We start from the raw sequence: 20,639 nt of genomic DNA, 5'->3' as shown, positions 1-20,639 counted from the left end.
TGTAAATAAAAAACAGAGTATTAGAATAAACATATAAGTCAAAAGTGTAATTAATATCCACACAAGAAAATATGAATAGATTTTTTAATTGTTTCATTTAAATTATGTCACTACATACATCATATTGTTATTTTCTAAATACCTATGGCTCTACAATTCATATAAGAAAGCATACCTGCTCAGTAGAATATTAACTGTTTAAGCTGAGTAATGGATAGTAGATGGAGATTCTATTCTTAAGTGTGTTTGAAAATTTTTCTAATAAACATAAAACAAAATAAACCTCATTATATATCACAACCTACACATGCAAAAAACTAAAACAAACACCATCTAAATTAAAAAATCAAAACAGACCTATCACAGCACAGATTCAAAGATTCTAAAGAGTCAAAGCCCTTAGGTTATTAATACATAATATGTACTCTCATTAAAATAAGTGTGCTTACAAATTAAATTTGATAGCAAGACATTTTTAAGTTATATAGAGGCAGATGTGATATGAATAATTTCAACTCAAAATTAACCGTTACTCAAAAAATTTGCTCACTGTGTTAATACAGATAACCCTCACACTGCACAGTAGTGGAAGACCGTAAAAATGATTGTGCATGCTAAATCATGCAACATAATGTTAATAATCAAGGAGAAAATTACAGTTATCCTGTGATCTTTAAATTTATCAAAAAATTTATTATCAAAATTTTATGTTATAAATGTATATGAAAATTTAAAAAATAATAAAAGTAATATTTACACGGTAATTTAAAACATCACAGGACTTCCAGTCAAGATGGCCAGGTAGGTAAATGCAGTACTCGAATCCTCCCACAACCACATCAAAATTACAACTAAATTACAGAACAATCATCATTCAGAACCACCCGAAATCTAGCTGAATGGAAGTCCTACAACTAGGGATTTAAAGAAGAGACTGGTAGGACAGGTGGAGAAGCGGACGATCTGGTCCCACACCCATGTGTAGCAGTTCAAAATTGGGAGGGATATCTTGGCTGCAGAGGTCCCCCCATAATATTTTGAATAATAGTACTGAAACACAAGCCTAAGATTAGGCATAAAATTTCAGGAATCTCCAAACTAGAATGAATGGCTAGGGTTAAAACAGACTAAATGTGCCAAGACAGTATGTGCAGAGGAAAAGGAAGGATTAAGTTAAACTTAGCAGTTTTGATTCTCTTGTAAATATAATCTATTCCATCTAAAAGAAATTTTACTATCCCTCTAAGAAGAAAAGTATAGCTAGTAAAAATAAAAACAAAAGGTTTGGGCATTTAATATTAATAATTCATATGTTATGCAAAAAGTCAACAATTATTCAAGAAGGTCCAGCAGTAATTAAAATAAGAAATTCCAAAAGTGTTCTATATTTTGGCATGAAAAAACACAAGGTTAATTACAGAGCTTCTTCATTTAAATAAGCATATGAAGAGTAAAAATATTCAAAGATTTTTTAAAGAATTATACTGTGCCCAAAATTTACAAACATGATGCTGGGACTAAGTAAGATTATTTCCTTTAGTATCTTTAAAAATCTATTTTTTTATCTTTCTGTTACTAAGTCACAGTCAACTTTCATGTTACCTTCAGAGTACCAAGTATGATTCTAGACATTTAATTTCCCTTATAGTCATGACCAGCATCTTCTTAAATTTAACAAACAACTCAAACACTTTAGCCATGATGTCAAAATATGTATGTCAATTGCTATACTTTTCTACTTTACAAGATAGAAAAATCTGTCACTCAGTCACAAATTTGTCACTCAGTCACAAATATTAGACCATTTTTTGATCCACTGGTAGCCTCACTGCCCTTATCAGAAACTCAATCTCAAACACTAATCAGAGTTCTCAAATTTCCAGAAGAAAAAAATAAGGAAAACACTGAACACAAAAAGACATCCTATTATTACAGCACTGAGAAAACAGTATTGGTTAACTAATCAAAAGCTTTAAACTCCCAGAAAGGTTTAGTTAAAGCATATATTTGTTAATTAAATTATTATGCTGTTTCCCATAAAAGGAAAAATGGAGATACATCAAGAAAATAAAAATTTTAAGTTTGGAAAAGAAAATAATGTTTTAAAGTGAAACACAGGTGGACCTGACTCTGATGCTGCAGTAGGAAGACCTGAACAACTCTGAGATTAAGTAAGACAAAACATGAAAGCGTACTACCTACAGTCTTGAGGTCAGCATTAACAAGCTAAAATAGAAAACCAGCAGTGTAATCTTCTAAGCAGACACTACCAATATTCTGCTTGGTTATTTATTCACTCATCAACAAACATTTCTTAAATGCCCTGAAAGAGCCTGGCCAGTGTGGCTTAGTGGTTGAGCATCAACTCATGAACCAAGAGGACTCCGATTCAATTCCCAGTCATTGTCCAGACCTAGGCCCAGGTTTTGGGCCCAATCCCCAGTGAGGGGAGTGCAGGAAATAACCAATCAATGTTCTCTCTCATCAATGTTTCTATCTCTCCCCCTCCCTCTCAAATCAATAAAAACATTAAAAAAAAGAGCCAGGCCCTGAATTAGTAAATAGCAGTACAATGATAGCCAAGCATTTGGATCAGTTTCACTAAGTAAACCACCAAAAAAGGATGTTTTTAAAACAATATAATGGTGTCTGAACAACTTACCAGCAACACTGAATAGAAACCTGGCTGTGTTTCCCACTGTTTCAACTGCTCCTCAGCTGGTTTTAAGACAGTAGTATCCTGACTGGTGGCCTGTGTTAAGACCTGAAGAACAACAGTGCTGGCACTATTGAGATCCATGGAAACCTGGCAATGATAAATTAACATACCTGAATGTGCATTATACACAAAAAATTAACAGAAACACAAATGGAGAAAACGTTCCAATGTTCTGAAATACTCCTACACTTCAATTCACCTACTCCTTCATGTTTCTGCTGGATTTCTATCTTCTCTATGTACCACCAATACACTTACTTAAAATTCCCACAGTTCAATTCAAACCAGCTAAAATAAAAATAAAATTCCAATATCTGAGTTTTAAAATAATAGCCAATATCTGAGCTATATTATATGCCAAGTGTTATATGAAGGCTTTATTCATTTATTTATTCCGAATACTAATTCTATGTGGTAGGTAGAAAGATAAGGGATCAGAGACTTTACCTTGCCAAGGTCACAATCTATTTTCTCTCTTTATTACATTTCAATTTTTTCCCATTACCATTTATCCCCCCATACTCTCTTCCACCCACTCTCCCACCCTCTTGGCAAGGTCACAGTCTATTAAGTGGCAATGCTGGGCTTGAATAACCAAAGCCAAGCTAGTCTTAATCAGTATCTAATACTGCCTGCCTTGAGTGACAGGACTGACATCTAAAGCATCTCTGTAGTCCCAGGAGCCCAACAAGACACATGATATATGCTTAATAAATATTTGCTGAATAAAGAAATGTGACGAATTCTGAACAATAAAGTACTTCACAATGAACCACATGGTAACTAGTTAACGGGTTTGTTTCATTAAATTGCTGAAAGCCTGCTGTGTGCCAGCCACTGTTCTAGAATATAGCACAGAAAAAAACAGTGTCCCTCACTTCATGCAGCTTACATTCTAGTGGAAAAAGAAAGATCTATTTGAAAAAAGAAAAGAAAAAGAGATGAAGCAGTGATATGAAGAAAAGAAGAATATGTTAAAGACTGCCTGCAACTGAATGTGCCACTTTAGATTGGCTGTTCAGGAAAAGCTTCTCTGAAGTGACCCTTAAAAGAAACATGAATGGCAAAAGACACCCAGCCATGCAGAGCTCTGGAAAGGGAAAACAACTGAAAATACAGCCTTAAGATTAGAAACAAACTTAAGAAGGTCAGTATGGCCCTGCAGGTGTGGCTCAGTTGTTTGAGCATCTGTCCCATGCACTGAGGTTGCCAGTTCAATTTCAGGTCAGGGCTGCGTGCTTGATCCCCAGTAGGGGGTGTACAGGAGGCAGCCAATTGATACTTCTCTCTCATCAATGTTTCTCTCTCTCTCCTTCTCTCTTCCTCTTTCTCTAAAATCAGTAAAAACATATTTTTTAAAAAAGGTCAGTACGACTGACATTTCTTAAGAAAAGGGGAAAACAGAACAAGATGAGGCTAGAGAAGTAGGCAGGAACAGTTCATGGATGGCCTTGTAGGGGAAAATAGTGTCTGGACTTTGATATATATAAAAAAAGCCACTGGAAGTTAGGAAGAATATATGAAGAATATATTAATATGAATATAACAGTAGAGAAAGGCTCTATCAGAACTCATCCCCGCCCCTCAAAAAGAAAAAAAACCACTACTTGAAAAAATCACTGATTACTGCTCCCCCCCACCCCCCAAGCAATTTTCACCTAGTGCAGAATTCTCCACACACACATGCACCTTCACTTTTCACATTTCTCTAGACCTTCACAGCAAGGCAATCCTTAAGTCCATATACTCTTATCCTTATGTCCCACTCACCCTCACCAGTTAGCTGTTCTAATAGAAGATGCTGGAGTTCCATCCCTGACTGCTCCATCCAGGTCCTCCCCAAAAGTATATGCCCTGCCCCTCCTCCCTTGTTATTGATCCTTGATCCCAAGAAGCCCATTCAGGGGAAGGGGGAGCTCACATATTTTTGGAGAACCAATTTTGTGCCAACCACTGTGACAGTTGTTTGGATGGCAAGAATCAGAAAGGGTCACTTTCTCTACCTAAATCCTGGAGGATTATGAGGTGGGAAGCAGAGAGAAATATTCTTATCATTAAAACAAGCTGTGAAAAACAAGTTTCGAAAATAACAGTGGGAACCCAGAATATATTTCCCCACACAGAAACACTACTATGAATGGTTCAGCTAATGGGACTTTTAGGTCTGAGAAACAAACCATCTTTCATAACTTCTACTAGAAACATTTCCAAGCACTAATTAACTTATAAGGGAAGCTTTAAGCAGCAATCAGCTCCTAAATTGCAGATTAAATGCATCATCAAAAATAACTTAATTCAGGAATGACACACCTATAATGGATTATTAAAAACATCACATTACTAAAGCATAATAAATGTTTTAAGGATCCCAAACAAACCTGTAAGAGCAAATCTTGCATGTGGACTAATTATCACTGTTTATTGAGAAAGAACCTACAGTTATAGGAGAGCTGCCCAGGTTCATGTAGCAAACTAGTACATGGCAAAGTGAGGCCCCATAACCAGGTCTCTGGAATCCCAACTCTTCTTACTAAAACACCAAATGGCCTCACCACACCACCCTATTCCTAAACACCCACAAACCTACCATGCTCTACCACAATAGGTTCCCAGAGAAACTGTCAAAAAGATTTCTGAATCATCAGAAACCTAAAAGGTTCACATTCATACAGTACTCAACTGTGGAATGCTCTTGAAAGGACAGTGATGGCAACAAAGAACAGGGGAGAAAGGTATGGAGTCATTCAAATGTAAGTGTGGAAATCTGACTTTGGGTGGTAGGCACACGGTGCAATACAGAGATCTTATAACATAGAAACCCACACCTGAAACATATGTTCACTTTAACCAATGTTACCCCAATATATTTAATTTTTAAAAATTAATTAAAAACCAAAATTTGGGTTAAAAGATAGATGACTACTAGTTACTAGTAGAATTAGCATGCAGAAATATAATAGGGTTTCTACTGTTATTTGCACCTAGTTGTGAAGCAGACACACAACCAATCTCTAAAAAAAACTGGAGAGAACTGAGAGGGGTAAAGAAAGATGGAGGTGAGGAAGGAAGGAGAAAACAAGGGAGGCAGGGTGGAAGATAGGAGAGAGAGACACACACATGACTAACTTGTGGGCATCGCTGAATGTTCTTCTCAAAGGACTTGCCAGGACCTTCACAGAGATCACTGCCAGGCAGACCTGAGGCCAGGGCCTAGTCTCTCACTGTGGAAGCACTGCTGCAGCTCCTCTGTGTAGAGGTCTATGTGTAGCAAGAAAAATCCTCTACTTACATTAAAGAAATTCATCCTCCTCCTTTCGGCATTCCCACCAATTACTAGGACCTTTAAGGCAACCCAGCAAACGACGAGGTTAAATTTGCCTAAGTTTTCTAATTAATAATGTAAACACTGAGGTTGCTTTGATTTTTCATTAATTTGTATAGTTTCAAAATTATGAGAGCAGAAACAATGCTTCTATTTTTTTTTTTTTTTAAATATATCTTTATTGATTTCAGAGAGAGGAAAGGAGAGGGAGAGAGAGAGACAGACACATCAATGATGAGAGAGTCACTGATTGAGCCCACGACCTGGGCATGTGCCCTGACCGGGAATCGAACCCCAATCGCCTGGATCCTAGGTTGACGCTCAACCACTGAGCCACGCCCGGGCAGGGCAATGCTTCTATTTTATTAGCTCCCAACTATGCTACAGAAGAGAATTACTCAAAATCTGAATTCTTCTCTAAGAACAATAATAGAAAAGGGGAAGGTGAAAAATTAAAAGGGTGGGCATTTTGCCCTTCTCCCCACAGTATTTCACAACTGAGTCATTTCAATTTATTCATTAGTGGGCTTGTTCTATTCTTTGATTCTATAGAAGTCTAAACAATCTACCAATATGTGAAAGAGCCTTAAAATACTCATACCCTGTATCTGGACTTTCTAGGCTTGTTTCTGTAAGATACTTCCCCAATTCTTAAAAAACCTAAAGTCTAAAGATATACAGATGTGCCTGTAGTTGGGAACTTACTAATTTTCATTAAAAGAAACAAACAGACAAGGAAAACTCAGCACTTCTGCCTGTCACCAACAGACAGACATCTCAGATCTGCAGTGACTTTAACTTCAGCCGTGATGATTTTCTTTAACCTGCTACATTACCTGAGTTTGTCCTTAGTTTTAGGAGATTCCACACAAACAATATCCCCACCCTACTATTAAATGTTAAAGCAGTAAGTAACCTGACTTAGAAAAGGGTATAAGATTACAATAAAAATTGAAGAAAAAGGAATTTCAATATCAAAAATGGTTCCCCCAGTGAAACAGTTTATTCAGGCACGGGTCAATAATGAACAACTAAACCCATTAAGTGAAAGAACAGCTATAATGGAATGGAATATTCCCAGTGCATCCAAGTACCACCCCACAGACTACTTGCTAAATGAAATAGAGAGACAAACAGACCTTTAAAATGAAGGGATCAGTCATCACCAGCACAACTAAGAAAATAAACTTATTATCATGAACAGCTGTACAACTTGACCCTAAATGCCTCCTGATGTGATGCAATAAGAAGCATAAAATCTCACCTCTGAAATACCAAAACTGATAAGCTTTCATCTAATCAAGACTCTAGACCCAACTACCAGTTTAAAAGAAACAGAGTCTCCTCTTTTCCAGAATACTTCTGGAATAGTAGCATGAAGAGCTACACAGGTCCTCTCCTCCGTGAAACAACCATAAGTGGTAAAAATTATAAAAAGCAACCATTTAAAGTCTCTGGAAAGTGTGGTTAAGAACATACAGTAAATACAGGAACTTTTACGTAAGAAATACTACTAAATCTTGGTAAGAATAGCAAGAATCTGTAGCATCTGAGTCATGAACTCACTCCTACCACATAGTTCTACAGAAGCTCTACTTCAGGCAGATGTAGCCAAGAACACGGGGCTCCCTTTCAACCCAGTTCTTTATCTAGGGCTCCAGTTTCTCCCCCAAAGGGGCAGTCAGCCAGCATTTCCCATCCACCCCAGCTGTGTTGCCGCTCTATTTCAGGCAAGTGTAGCCAAGAGGTCTAGGGTTCTCTTCTTCTACCCAGGAACCACTCATGGAGCAGATGTTCTACCTCAAGCACATCAGGTCAAAAATAGTGGACCTCAATCTTGCCTACCCCAGCTTGCTCAAAGGGCAGAGGAACAATAACAGATGGAGATTTCAATACTCTACTTTCAATAACAAATAGAACTGGGGAGAAAACCCAACAAGAAAATAACAGTCTTGAACAACATTATTTACAAGGTAGACCCAACAGATATTTAGCAAACATGCCACTCCCCAACAGTAGAATGCATACATTCTTCTTGGATACATAGAGTGTACATGGAACATTCTCTAGGATAGACCATGTTAGACCACAAAAAAGCCTCAACAAATTTAAAAGGATTGAAATTGTACAAATATGTTTTCTGAGCACAATCAAAAACAGAAATATGGGAAATCCACTCACATTTTCAGATTTCAAAACTTACTGCAAAGCTAGTCATCAACAGAGTGTTGATGACTGGTATCAGGATAGATAGATGTCAATGAAACAGATTTGAAAGTCCAGAAACAAATCCTTACATTTAAAGTCAATTGATTTTCAACAGGGTACCAAGGCAATTCAATGGTGTTGGAACAACTGGATATCCACATGCAAAAGAGTAGCTGGACCTCCTCTTCACACCACACACAAAAATTAACTCCAAATGTTAAGAGGTAACACTACAAAACTCTTAGAAGAAAATCTAGGAATAAATCTTCATGACTTCATACCCACTGGCATGACTATAATTAAAAAACACACATATAATAAGACGTATTGATGAAACTGTGGAAAAACTGGAACCCTAATCACTGCTGATGAGACTGTAAAATGGTGCAGCCACTTTGGACAAAATCTGTCAGTTTTTAAAAATGTTAAACATATAGTTACTATATGACCCCAAAATTCCACCTCTAGGTATATACCCAAGAGAAATTAAGACATACGTCCACACAAAAAGTTGTATACAAATTTTCACAGCAGCATTATATATAATTGCCAAAAGTGAAAACAATTCAAATGTCCATCATCTGATGACTAGGCATATAAAATGTGGTATTTCCATACAATGGAATATTTAGCAATAAAAAGAAATAAAATCCCTTTTCATATGTGCTACAATATAAATGAACCCTGAAACATTACGCTAAGTGAAAGAAAGTAGTCACAAAAGACCGCATGTTGTATGACTCCACCTTTATAAAATGTCAAAAATAAATTTATAAAGACAAAAAGTAGAGCCCTCGCCGGGTAACTGTTGGCTGGAGTATCAACCGGTACACCAAAAGGTTGGAGGTTTGATTCCACGTCCGGGCACATACCTAGGTTGTGGGTTCAGTCCCAGGTCAGGGTGCATATGGGAGGCAACCAGTCAAAGTTTCTTTCTCACATCAATGTTTCTCTCTCCTCTTTCTCTCTCTCTGAAGTCAATAAACATCCCCAGATGAGGATTAAGAAAAAAAGAAAAAAAGTAAAGAGAAGGAAGGAGGTGTGGGAGGTAGAGCGAGAGAAATCAATTCGTTGTTCCACTTACTTATGCATTCATTAGTTGCTTCTTATATGTGCCCTGGCCAAAGACTGAACCCACAACCTTTCCATATCAGGATGATGCTCTAACCAACTGAGCTACCCATCCAGGGCAAGAGAATTCTTACAGTCTACATTTTTTAACCTTTATGAAGAAAAGAAAAAAATTTTTGAAGGATTTTCACTTTAAACCTATTCTAAATTCCCATGGGAAAATTTGCTTCATTTCTCTTCCCTATTCCTAAAATATCCCAAATTCTCAAGAGCTTCAAATCACTGTGTATTTCTGTTGTCAAGAACATACAAAGCAATCATGGCAATATATTAAATGTAGCACATTTAAGTAGATAATGTGGTCACTAACTGCACTCTCATCATAAAAGTTCAGGAGAAAAAGCTTACAAGCTTGGTCTTCAGTAACAAGAATTGATAAGCAACAGTTCTGCTATATTACCTAAATTTGTGATAGCAATGCTTACCAAAAAACAATCTTCCTCACTTAGGGGACTCTGAGTCTTGTAATCAAACAGCAGTTTTAACACAAACAGTCATCTCTAAGAAGCACTTAATAGTCTTATTATTTGGTGTTTATAAAAACAATAGTTTAAAATACTTAAAAGTCTTAAGAAAAATAAAACCAAAAAAAAGTTCTAATTTATTGATTACTTTCCTTGAAGCTTCACATATTATATACACTTCCATCACATAAAAGGAAAATGAGTTTGTATTTGTTAGAATGTCTTTAATTTCATTTCTTGTAGTTTTAGTTATATTTTTTATTGTTTTTTTAAATTTTTTCAATATTATTTTGTATTAGTGTCAGGTGTATAGCACAGTTTAACTTCATTTCTAAGTCTTCTCCATGACAGTTTCCACATCAATTTGTTTCTTTACCAGATAACGCACTACTATATCTACTATTCCTAAGAATGTAAAAATAAATTGAATAATCTACAGTGCCACCTGATGGTAAGAAGTAAGTGCTACACCCCAAAGAGTGTATTACAAGCACCCTTTTCCCTTCAAGGACAGAGAAACAGGACTACAGTAAAATTCTCAGTGACTACTTGGCCAGGACAACCATCTAGAAATATAGCAAGGATTTTTAGGTTCCAAGAAATTAGGTCAATAAATGTTGCAAAAGAGCTCCTGAGGGAAAGAAATAAATGGGAGCCTAAAGAATAATGTAATACAAAAAAGATGTAATTCAAAACATGAAAATAAAAACCTCACTATAAGGTAAAACATGGCAAGCAAAAAACTTCCTTACAGCACTGTCTCTACTTCTGTAGTTAATGAATCATTAAAAATACTCTCTATAAAAAGACAATGTGAGATGAAGACCTGAACCTGTTTTGAGCTTTACACAAACTAATTATAACAGAATTTAAGAAAATGTAGTAACATAAGCAATGTTTTCGCATGAAGGAGACTCAGAAACTGGAACAAGAACGGGCAGAGTAATATGAGGAAAAGGATGACATCGGCTGATGAGAACAGAACTGCAGTATTCCACATTTAAGAGGATAAGTATGGCCAAATACAAGCCACTGAGAAAGTGACCATAACTTAAAAGCTCCAATTTTCCTCCAGGGAAGAACAGGTATGGGCAAAAAAAAACTTGGAGAGTAGACTTTCAGTAAAATGTATAAACAATACAGTATTTACCATGTACTACTGGAGCAGAGGGATTAGAAAAAGATGTCATTTTTTTCCCCACAGATAGTTAAATTCCTGCAAGTCAACTCATGATCTATATATAGCCCAAGTCTACAAGAAGAATAGGAGGCAGAAAACATATTCTTGGGGAATTATGAATAGGAAACATTACAAAATTTTTTAACTGCTTGGAGTCAAAAGCAAACTAGAGAAAGACAATGTGTCCAAGACAAAACAGATATGACTGCTGTGAAGACCAGGGAGGAGCTCAAAGATAATCAAAATAGGAACATTCTCATACTAGAAAGTTCAAAGAAAGGGACATTACATTATTTTGAGAAATCAAATTCTGTATTTTTGAAATTTATCTTTATTGTTGAAAATATTACAGATAGCACCCTTTTTTCCCCATTGATCCCCCCACATTGACCCCCTTCACCCTGCCCCCACAAGAAATCAAATTCTTAATGCAGCCAAAAAAAAGGTTAAACCTGAATCTGAGCAAGCTTGTAGATGGCACTATGAATGGCAGTTAGAAGGAGAAGTAGGTGGAGGTAAGATGAAGTAAGCCAGACAAAGACAAATACCATATGATATCACTTACTTGTAGAATCTAAACAACAAAGTAAACAAACAAACATAATTGAAACAGACTTACAGATACAGAGAACACAGTGACGGAGGCCAGAAGGGAGGGGTGTAGGGGGACAGGGTGAAATAAGGTGATGGAATTAAGAAGTACTAATCTGGTAGTTACAAAATAGGGGATGTAAGGGAAAGCATAGAAAATATAGTTAACAATATTGTAATAACTATCTCAGGTGCAAGGTGAGCACCTGAATTATTGGACGGAAGGAACACTTTGTAACCTATATGAATGTCTGCTGTGCTGTACACCTGAAACTAATACAAAATAGTGTTGAATGAAAACCGTAATAAAAACACAAATTTTTTTTTGCCCGGCTGGGCATGGCTCAGTGGTTGAGTATTGACCTATGATCCAGGAGATCAAGGTTCAATTCCCAGTCAGGGCACATGCCGGGGTTGTGGGCTCAATCCCCAGTGGGGGCGAGTGCAGGAGGCAGCTGATCAATGACTCATCATTGATGTTTTCATCCCTCCCTCTCCCTTCTTCTCTGAAATCAATAAAGATATTAAAAAAAATTTTTTTTAAAGGAAATAAAAATGCATATGTTCTTGCTCAGCCAGTGTGGCTTATCAGTTGAGCATCAACCTATGATCCAGGCAATCGAGGTTCAATTCCTGGTCGGGGCACATGCCCGGGTTTCAGGTTTGATCCTCAGCAGGGGGCGTGCAGGAGGCAGACGATCAATGACTTTCTCTCATCATTGATGTTTCCATCTCTCTCTTCCTCTCCCTTCCTCTCTCTGAAATCAATAAAAACATATTTTTTAAATAAATATGTTCTTTAATTAAGTCCACTGCTAGAAACTTATTCTACACATGTACTCTTACCAATATACAAAAATATAAGCAAAAAGATGTATATTGCAGCATTGTTTGAAGAGCAACATATCCACAAAACTTAAATATCCACAGGTTAAGTAAAATGTTAGAAACCACCAAAAAAGAAAATAAGAGTGACGACGAGCTGATAATTGTTAAAGCTGGGTGGTGTATAAGATAGGGGTTCATTATACAATTCTATCTACTTTGGCGTGTTTTTAAAATGACAGCTAATAGACCATAAAACAGAGATCACTAACATTGCTGTTAACGGCTGACATCACCTTCTCTGGAAACCTTAACTGCACTAAATAGTAAAGCACTCCTTCCTCCATTCTACTGTCCTACATACTTCTACTATTACATCTACTTCCTTATTTACTTGCATCTCAGCTACAAAATCATGTGCTGCTTGAAGGCAAGAATTTCTGTTTTATTCACCTACATATGCTGACACCTAATACAGTGTCAGGGATATAGCAAATGCTCAGACAATGTTCGATGAACTAAACAAAGCAATAATGTGGTTGTGATTGTTTCTAGCAGTGGACTTAATTAAACAATGTATTTCTAAGAGTGGAAAGCTGACTTTTAGAAAAGGTGAAGCAAATAAGTCAAAGAAACAACAATCTTTCTGGAAGAACAGGAATTATATCACAGTAAAGAAAGAAATATCTACAAAAGATACAACAGTAAACAGTCTGCTAAAGGGCTGAAAAAAGTGAAGAAAGAAATGAATAAACAGTCCCTTCTTCATCTACTGAAATGCGACATATCAAGCCAACATAATTTAACAATACTTTTCAATGGGAATATCTAACACCATTTGTTCTAATCCTGTGCTCTTCAATCAGCTTTCTGATATTTACTTGGTTTATCAGTAAACATTTCTATCTTCATTCATTCAACAAATATTTACTGAACACCTACAAATGTCAGACATAATTCTAGGCACATGAGGTACGTCAATAAACTAAAAACACACAAAAAAACCCTGCCCTTATGAGATATTACAGACCACCACAATAAAGCAAGTCGTAATTTTTTTGCTGGTGGAGGGTCTTGCCTTCAATATGTATAAAAAGAAAAAAATGCATCACCTGTGAAGTTCAATGAGGCAAGCCACAATAAAACAAGGTATAACTGTACTGCAGGGGCAGTATGGGTAAGTTATATACTATGTAAGGAGGCAGTACACAGAGCCAGGGGGCAGCTGTGGAAGAAGTCCTGTCCAATAAACCCAAGTATTCGTGTTTCACTCAGGAGTTTTTAGTGAAATGGCAGTATAACTGTCTTGGTATACATGAGAGTCCCACTGCCTGAACACCTCCTAATAGGGAATGTTAAGGAGCTTATCCTAAACAATAGTGACCCCTGCACCAAGATAGTGCCAGTGGTAAGGCCCCAACTAGTGTCACCACCAACCTCTTCGACATATCTTTGGCTGAAACAAAAAAAATAAATATCTGTATAAAAACTACTAAAGAACAGCAATTATGCTTCTTTGGTGTAAAACAAAGAAATAGGAAGGAAAGCTTGATTTTGAGCCAGATACTATTCTTTGGATCAGAGTAACAGCACAGCCTAAATTTGATAGACTTTAACCAATCAGATTTATGTTTAGTCAAAACCTTTTGCAAATGGTAAGGGGTCATCAGTCCTGTCTAAATATACACATCTTTGATTGGTAGTTTCCAATTACTGGTCCAGGACATCACTGTCTATAACTCTATTTTAGAAGAATCTCATGGTTTTGAGAGCTTAGCCTCAGGAGTCACTGCATTGATAAAAATTAATTCATTAAAACATGTAGAGGCTGTATGCCCAGTAATGTTCCCACAATTAGAAACTTTTCTACATTAAAATGTTTTGAATCATTAAAGTAATTTTTCTATCACCACGGAGCTATCCATTACTGTTCTCTAAACAGTAAGTGTATCTAATTTAAGCATTTTGTTTTACTGAACAAGAAACTATGGCCCAGAGTGGTTGAGGACATAAACTGCAACTTCTCTGAGATCATAGGCTCATTAGTGATATTTCCAGAACCTAGAATTCAAGTCTCCTATCCCAACCCAACAGTTTCTACTGGCTACAAAATTTCTTTTTGAACACAGTGCTGTCCATTGATACCTCAAGAGTAATTAATTGTTTGGGGGGTTGGTTTTATTTTAGTTTTAGACCTAAGAACCAAAATATAACATCAAAATTATAGCTATCTTTCTGATAAATTACACTACATCAAAATTGAAGACCAAAATTAATAGTCAATGAAAACACCATATACAAAGTTAGCAAGGTGAAGATTAGGAGAAAAAATTTTATGACTGCAACAGTCATATAAAGGATTATTACACAGAATGTACAAGAAACCCGTGTGAACCCACAATACAAGAACTACAAAAGAAAACAGGACAAAGGATATAAACAATTCATAGATGGGAAAAGCTAAATGGTTAATAAAACATCAGAAGAGATACTACCTCACTGGTTATCAGGAATTTTTTAAAAATTAAAATATTACTTTATAATCATCTGATTGGCAAAAATTACAAATTCCAGAAATATTCAGTGCTGGCAAGAATGCATACAAATAGAAACCTTTATGCATTGCTGCTAGGAGCATAAACTGGTACAACCACTTTGGAAAAAAATTTTGCCATTGAGAAAAATTAAGTGTGTGTGTGTGTGTGTGTGTGTGTGTGAGCGCGAGTGCACGTGCATGGGGGTCCTATTAGCAGGTTATAATCTATGACCCAGCAGTTCCACACTTAGTGCTAAAACCAAAGAAACTCCTGCATAAATGTACAAGGAGACAAGGATAAGGGTGTTCATCTTTAGTGAACTAGATACATAAAATGTACCTTGTCTTTCCTCTGCATTTGTCCCCTCTAGCTGGAAAACTCTTGCCTCCAGATATCTGCAAGTCTTGCTCTTTAACTTCAATCCAGTCTCTGCTCACTAATCAAGTAAGTTTTACCTGACTGACCAATTTAAAATAGCTCACCCTTCAACGCACAATCTCTCTGGCCTAGATATCCTTAAGTTTCATAAATAACACTTTAAACTATTTGACATTCTAATACATAGTGTTCATTGTCCAGACTCTCTGATTAGAATTTAAGGTCCAGAGACCAAGGACTTTGGTTTGTTCACCAGAATCTAGAACAGTAACTGGGCACATATAAAAAGTGATGAATACATATTTGTTAAATAAATGAATTCAACAACTAAATCCCAATCTCTGCTTCTAGTTGTGTAAAGACATAAAAATGAACCCAGGTCTCTGACTTTTCAAACCCACCAGCTCCACTCCCGAGTCTTAACATTCCATCTTTTCAACTCTGATAATTCAACTTGCATTCAACAATGAAACAGCTTCTACTGGCCAGACACTACTCCAAGATACAAATAAGAGAGTCTTTGCATTCAAATCTAAATAGGAAAAAAGACAATTACAATATAGTTTAAGCACTATAATAAGTTGTTATGGAAGAATGTAAAAGTTCTAACTCACCATATGAAGGTTGGGGAAGGCTTCCCAGGAGGAAATAAGGTAGCGTTTGTGCTAAGTAGGAGTTTTCCAGAGGAGTACAATATGGGTTGTTTGTCAGACAGGTGTAAATTCTAGAAGACATGCAACATGTAAATGTCTCAGTATTAAAAAGCATCCTAACACTTTTGAAGAATTGTATAAATAGTTCCGCACGACAGAAAAATAAGAGGCAGGAAACAGCAGAAGGTGAAAGCAAAAGCAAGCAAGGCCCAAATCACTAAGGTCCTTATTTCCTAGGCTTGGTAGTTTGGATTTGAATCTCAAATTCTACATAGATGGACTGCAGAAGAGCACAATCTGCCTACAGAAAAAGGAAGAGTGGTAAGGGATAACATGCATTCTTGGAAGCAAGGAAATTATTTAGAGGGTTTACACAAATGTCCAGATAATAATCTGAACCAAGGTAGTAACCACAGGGAAAAGGTAGATGAAAGAGGTACAACAAGATTTGATAAGAGAGTTAAGTGGGGGAAGAGTAGCATACAGAGTAGTAAGAGGAAAGAATTAAGATTATGGGCATCTCCAACTAAGTGGTGCATGCAAGGATCACAGGAGGGAGGAAGAGAAGCAACTTCAGAAAGGGTGAAATATATAATTTTCAGGTATCTTAAGACAACAACAACATGTCAGAGTTGAATAAGCGATATGTGCTAAAGAGACAGAGATTTGGGAGACATCAAAATATAGATAACAGTTGAAGTCATCAGGGATGAGACCACTCAAGAAGAGTGGGGAGGGGCAGAAGATAGTACCCCATGTGAAACAGCCCAGTGGTCAAAGAAGACAGAAAAATAAACCAAGGAAAGACTGGCCAAGACATAGGAGGGAAATAAGGAGACTATAGTGTAGCAGAAACGAAAGAGCATTTCAAAGGGACTAGTCAAAATGTCAAATGATTAAAACGATTCCAGTAAATTTCAAAACAAAGAGATTAATGGTGACCATCACCCCCATTAAATTCAGTGACTGCTGTGATTGCCAGACTTCCAATGTATTGAAAAAAAAAGTAACAAGGAGGTAGAGAAAATGAATACAGACAACTTTCAAGAAACTTAAGGAAATGATTACAGATGAAATTGAAGATGAACCTAGAGGGAAGACAGTGTAGTAAGATGAGTGTGTTTAAATCCTGATTAGTGCCAGTCCATAGTAAAAGAGGGATTAACCAAGTGTTATGGACTGATATGTGTTCCCCCAAAATTCACATGGTGGAGCCCTTACCCCAGTATCCTCAGTATTAGAAATAAGATTTTGAAGAAGTAATTATTAGCTCAGCCAGCATGCCTCAGTGGTTGAGCATCGACCTATGATCCAGGAGATCTCAGTTAGATTCCTGGTCAGGGCACATGCCCAGGTTTCAGGCTCGATACCCAGCAGGGGGCATGCAGGAGGCAGCAGATCAATGATGCTCTCATCATTGATGTTTCTATCTCTCCCTCTCCCTTCCTCTCTGAAATCAATAAAAACATATTTTTTAAAAAAGAAGTAATTAAGTTAAAATGAGGCTATCATCCAATAGGACTGATGTTCTAATAAAAAATAGAGGTTCTAGTGTACAGAGGTATGACCATGTAAAGAGGCAGAAAGAGGGTGGTCATCTGTAAATCAAGGAGAGAGGCCTCAGAGGAAACCAATCCCACTGGAACCTTATCTTAAGACTTCTAGCCTCCCGAACTGTAAGAAAACAAATTTCTGTTGTTTAAATCACCCAATCCGATGTATTTTGTTATGGCAGCCCTAGCAAACCAATACATCAAGGAAACATTGTCACTGAGGAGAAAAAACTTAGAGCACCATTAGATATGGACAGATAGAGGTAGACATGTTTGCAGGTGAAAGAGAACAAAAAGCAATGAAGTTCTCACCAATGTCTTTCATTTCCTCTGTGAAATAGAAAGTAGGATTATTCAGGAAAGAGTAAGGAGGGACGGAGATGGTGGCTTAATAACACCATAGGAAACAGAAATAGTTATTAGAGATTCACAGGATTATGGGGCTGCCTGCCCATTACTCAATAAGTGTTTGTTGTTGAGTTGAATACCTAGCTGTCATTCATGAATGCTTAAATTTTAATAATCTGGCAGTCACCAGCAAATGAAAAGCACTGGAGGAGTCAGAACCTGGGTTTTGAATCTAGATATGTGTGACATTATGCAAGTCACTTACCCTTGTCGGGCCTTAGTTTCTTCAACCAGATATATCAGCCTCGATAATCAGCATAAGATCACCTCAAATTAAAATAAATGATGCTATAATTTTAATGCAGGTCTGTGCATGACCTCAGTCTTCTTTACCAACCAAAGTAGTGTGTCATGTCATGTGGAGTGCTTGTTAAAACGCAGATTCTGATTCAGTAGATCTGGAGTTAAGGCTGCGATTGAGCATTCTAACAAATTCTCAGGTGAAGCTACATACCACACTTTGAGTAGCAAGACTGTAGAACACTGATCCAGCTCAAGCTCTACAAAGCTTATAATTGTGAGCACATCTGTAATCAGCCTGATATTTAGAAAACCAAACAAAGAGACTCCAAACTCACACCAGCATTAAGTGTGGCTTGCTATTCCCTGAAACACTGACATTAATTGATAATCCCCATTTGGTAAAGATAGAAAAAGAAAGGAATGAATAATATTGCCAGCAATAACACAAAATTAAGAGCTCAAGATTAAATACAAACACACACACACACAACTCAAACATATTATCTCCCAAAATATGAATATTTTTATTTCTGGAAAAATACATGTATCTATCTCTGGAAGAATCTTTAGCATCTCGGCCTACTGCATTCTGTTTTAAATGGAGTGCAAACCCTCTCACAATATCACATAATCTAAAGATGTTTATATGAATTACCAAATAATCTTCATAATTTGTTTTTAGAACCTCTAATCATATACCATAACTAATTCGGTTTTGGTGAGAATTCTCTTCTGCTTTAAGAAGTCTAAGACAGAGCAGTCCAGCTGTCCTAGAGCTGTAACATATTGCCACAAAGCACAGCTATAATTAAACTGTTTCTACTATTCCCTGTGCTACCTTACAGAGGGGTAAATTCCACAATCCTATCACAACCAATAAGGACAGAATTTCATTGTAATTTCACAGAAATCTTCCTTAGTGACTAAAGATGTAAGAAAACATGTCGTACAATGAATGTCTTATGTTGTAGAGTCACTCTGTACTTAACGTGAAACCTCTGTACTAAAAAGAGGTTTGAAATAATGTGAAAATGGAGTGAGCTCCCTATCCAAGAAAAAAAAAAAAAAAGTATGGCTGTAAAATGCTCTTCCTTACTCCCTTCCGAAGAATAACCAAATTTCAAAGACACTACCACACTACAAGTAAGCTCCTTTAAACTGGGGTGGGGAGGGAATGTCAATAGCAATCTTGGCACCGGCAGACAATTTACCCGTCCTAGCTATTTAGTCAAGTCATTTTGAAATACTTCCCTCAATCACTATGTCACACAAAAACTAAAAATGACAAATGCAATGGGCCTCAAATAGTTTTGCTGAATCACAAAGACCCTCAAGTACGAAGCTACAGAAGTCCCTGGGCTTGGCGGCCATACCTCAGCAAGCAGGTCCTATCTGAAAATGTGTAACTTCATTTATTCATTAAAGGCTCGCAAGGGTCCGACGTTTAATTAAAGCTTTCCTAGTACTGCTATCAGCAGCAATGTCCTGTGTGCAATAACAATATACAGTGGTTTAATACTAAAGATGACTACAGTCTTTATCCCTCAAGGGCAAATGCACCACCCTGGCCCGCAACCGCAGCCACCACAATGGGCACCCTACGCTCTCCTCATCTTGGCACCCAATGTCTGCCTTCCTACACCCCGATTCCTCTGTGACCATGCTTCCCGCTCCGGTTTGACTGGGGCAGCCCCGAGCTCCCACGGGTTCCTAGGGTTACGCAAAGAGCCAAGCCCGCAGGACCTCGACCCACCACTGCTATCCCCCACCTCCCGGTAGCCCACGTCCCTCCCCGGTCTCTCCGGTCTCCCTGCCCAGCCCACTCCTCCCTGCCACTCGCCGGCGTTCTGGGGCTCCCAGGCCCGGGCCTCACCGCTAGGTTCGGTCCAGAGTAGCCCGAGTCTTCCGCTCCCACTCCCTAGCACGAAGCGGCGTCCGTTGGTCCGGCGCCCCACGCTTCCAGTCCACACGCTGCCGCCCACTGATGCCGAAAGCCGCTTCTAGGAACGCGCCATGTTCCGTGTCGCAGCTCCAAATGACGCGGACGCTCGAATACTGCGTCACACTCCCACAGCGCGTGGAAGAGGCAAAGACAGGAGGTGATAGGACAAGAAGGGAAGGAGGGGGCGGGGCTTTCTCTTCGAAACCCGCGGCGCGGAGCGGCTAAATCAAAAGTGTGCGCTTGCGCAGTATAGAGAACCGAAGCCTGGACTCAGCAGGGTCTGTAACCATAGAAACTATAGGTCCAGGTAGCCTAGCTCCGGGAAAAATCAATTGTCTCCTGGGATGATTGAAGTTGAAATCCGAACCATTTTCCCTGTCCTATTCTAGAAGTCAGCTGCTGAACTGCATTGTTTTACGGGTCCGTCTCTGCAAAGAAGAGTTATTAAAATAACCCGACTCTCATCAGTCAACGCTCTCACGAAT

At 37.7% G+C, this 20,639-nt stretch overlaps 1 protein-coding gene across 5 annotated transcripts in view; it reads right to left on the bottom strand.

Moving 5' to 3' along the window:
* IPO11 (importin 11) overlaps positions 1–20,186 on the bottom strand; it is a 135,862-nt gene extending 115,676 nt beyond the window's left edge. For 2 of the 5 annotated variants that reach the window (XM_016198749.2, XM_016198754.2), the window contains exons 1-3: positions 20,086–20,175; positions 15,970–16,079; positions 2,663–2,806 (exon numbers count right to left, since the gene is read on the bottom strand). In XM_016198749.2, the coding sequence (XP_016054235.1) occupies positions 2,663–2,806; positions 15,970–15,972 (147 nt within the window). In that variant the 5' untranslated portion in view covers positions 15,973–16,079; positions 20,086–20,175. Of the gene's footprint in view, positions 1–2,662; positions 2,807–15,969; positions 16,080–19,585; positions 19,712–20,085 lie in introns of those variants that run through there. The other 3 variants (XM_016198751.2, XM_016198752.2, XM_016198753.2) reach the window with 3 other exon arrangements.
* Positions 20,187–20,639: the final 453 nt, after the last annotated feature.

Source organism: Miniopterus natalensis, chromosome 3 (assembly GCF_054644295.1).
Source record: "Miniopterus natalensis isolate mMinNat1 chromosome 3, mMinNat1.hap1, whole genome shotgun sequence".
Taxonomy (NCBI): domain Eukaryota; kingdom Metazoa; phylum Chordata; class Mammalia; order Chiroptera; family Miniopteridae; genus Miniopterus; species Miniopterus natalensis.
This window is presented reverse-complemented; position numbering and strand designations above follow the sequence as displayed.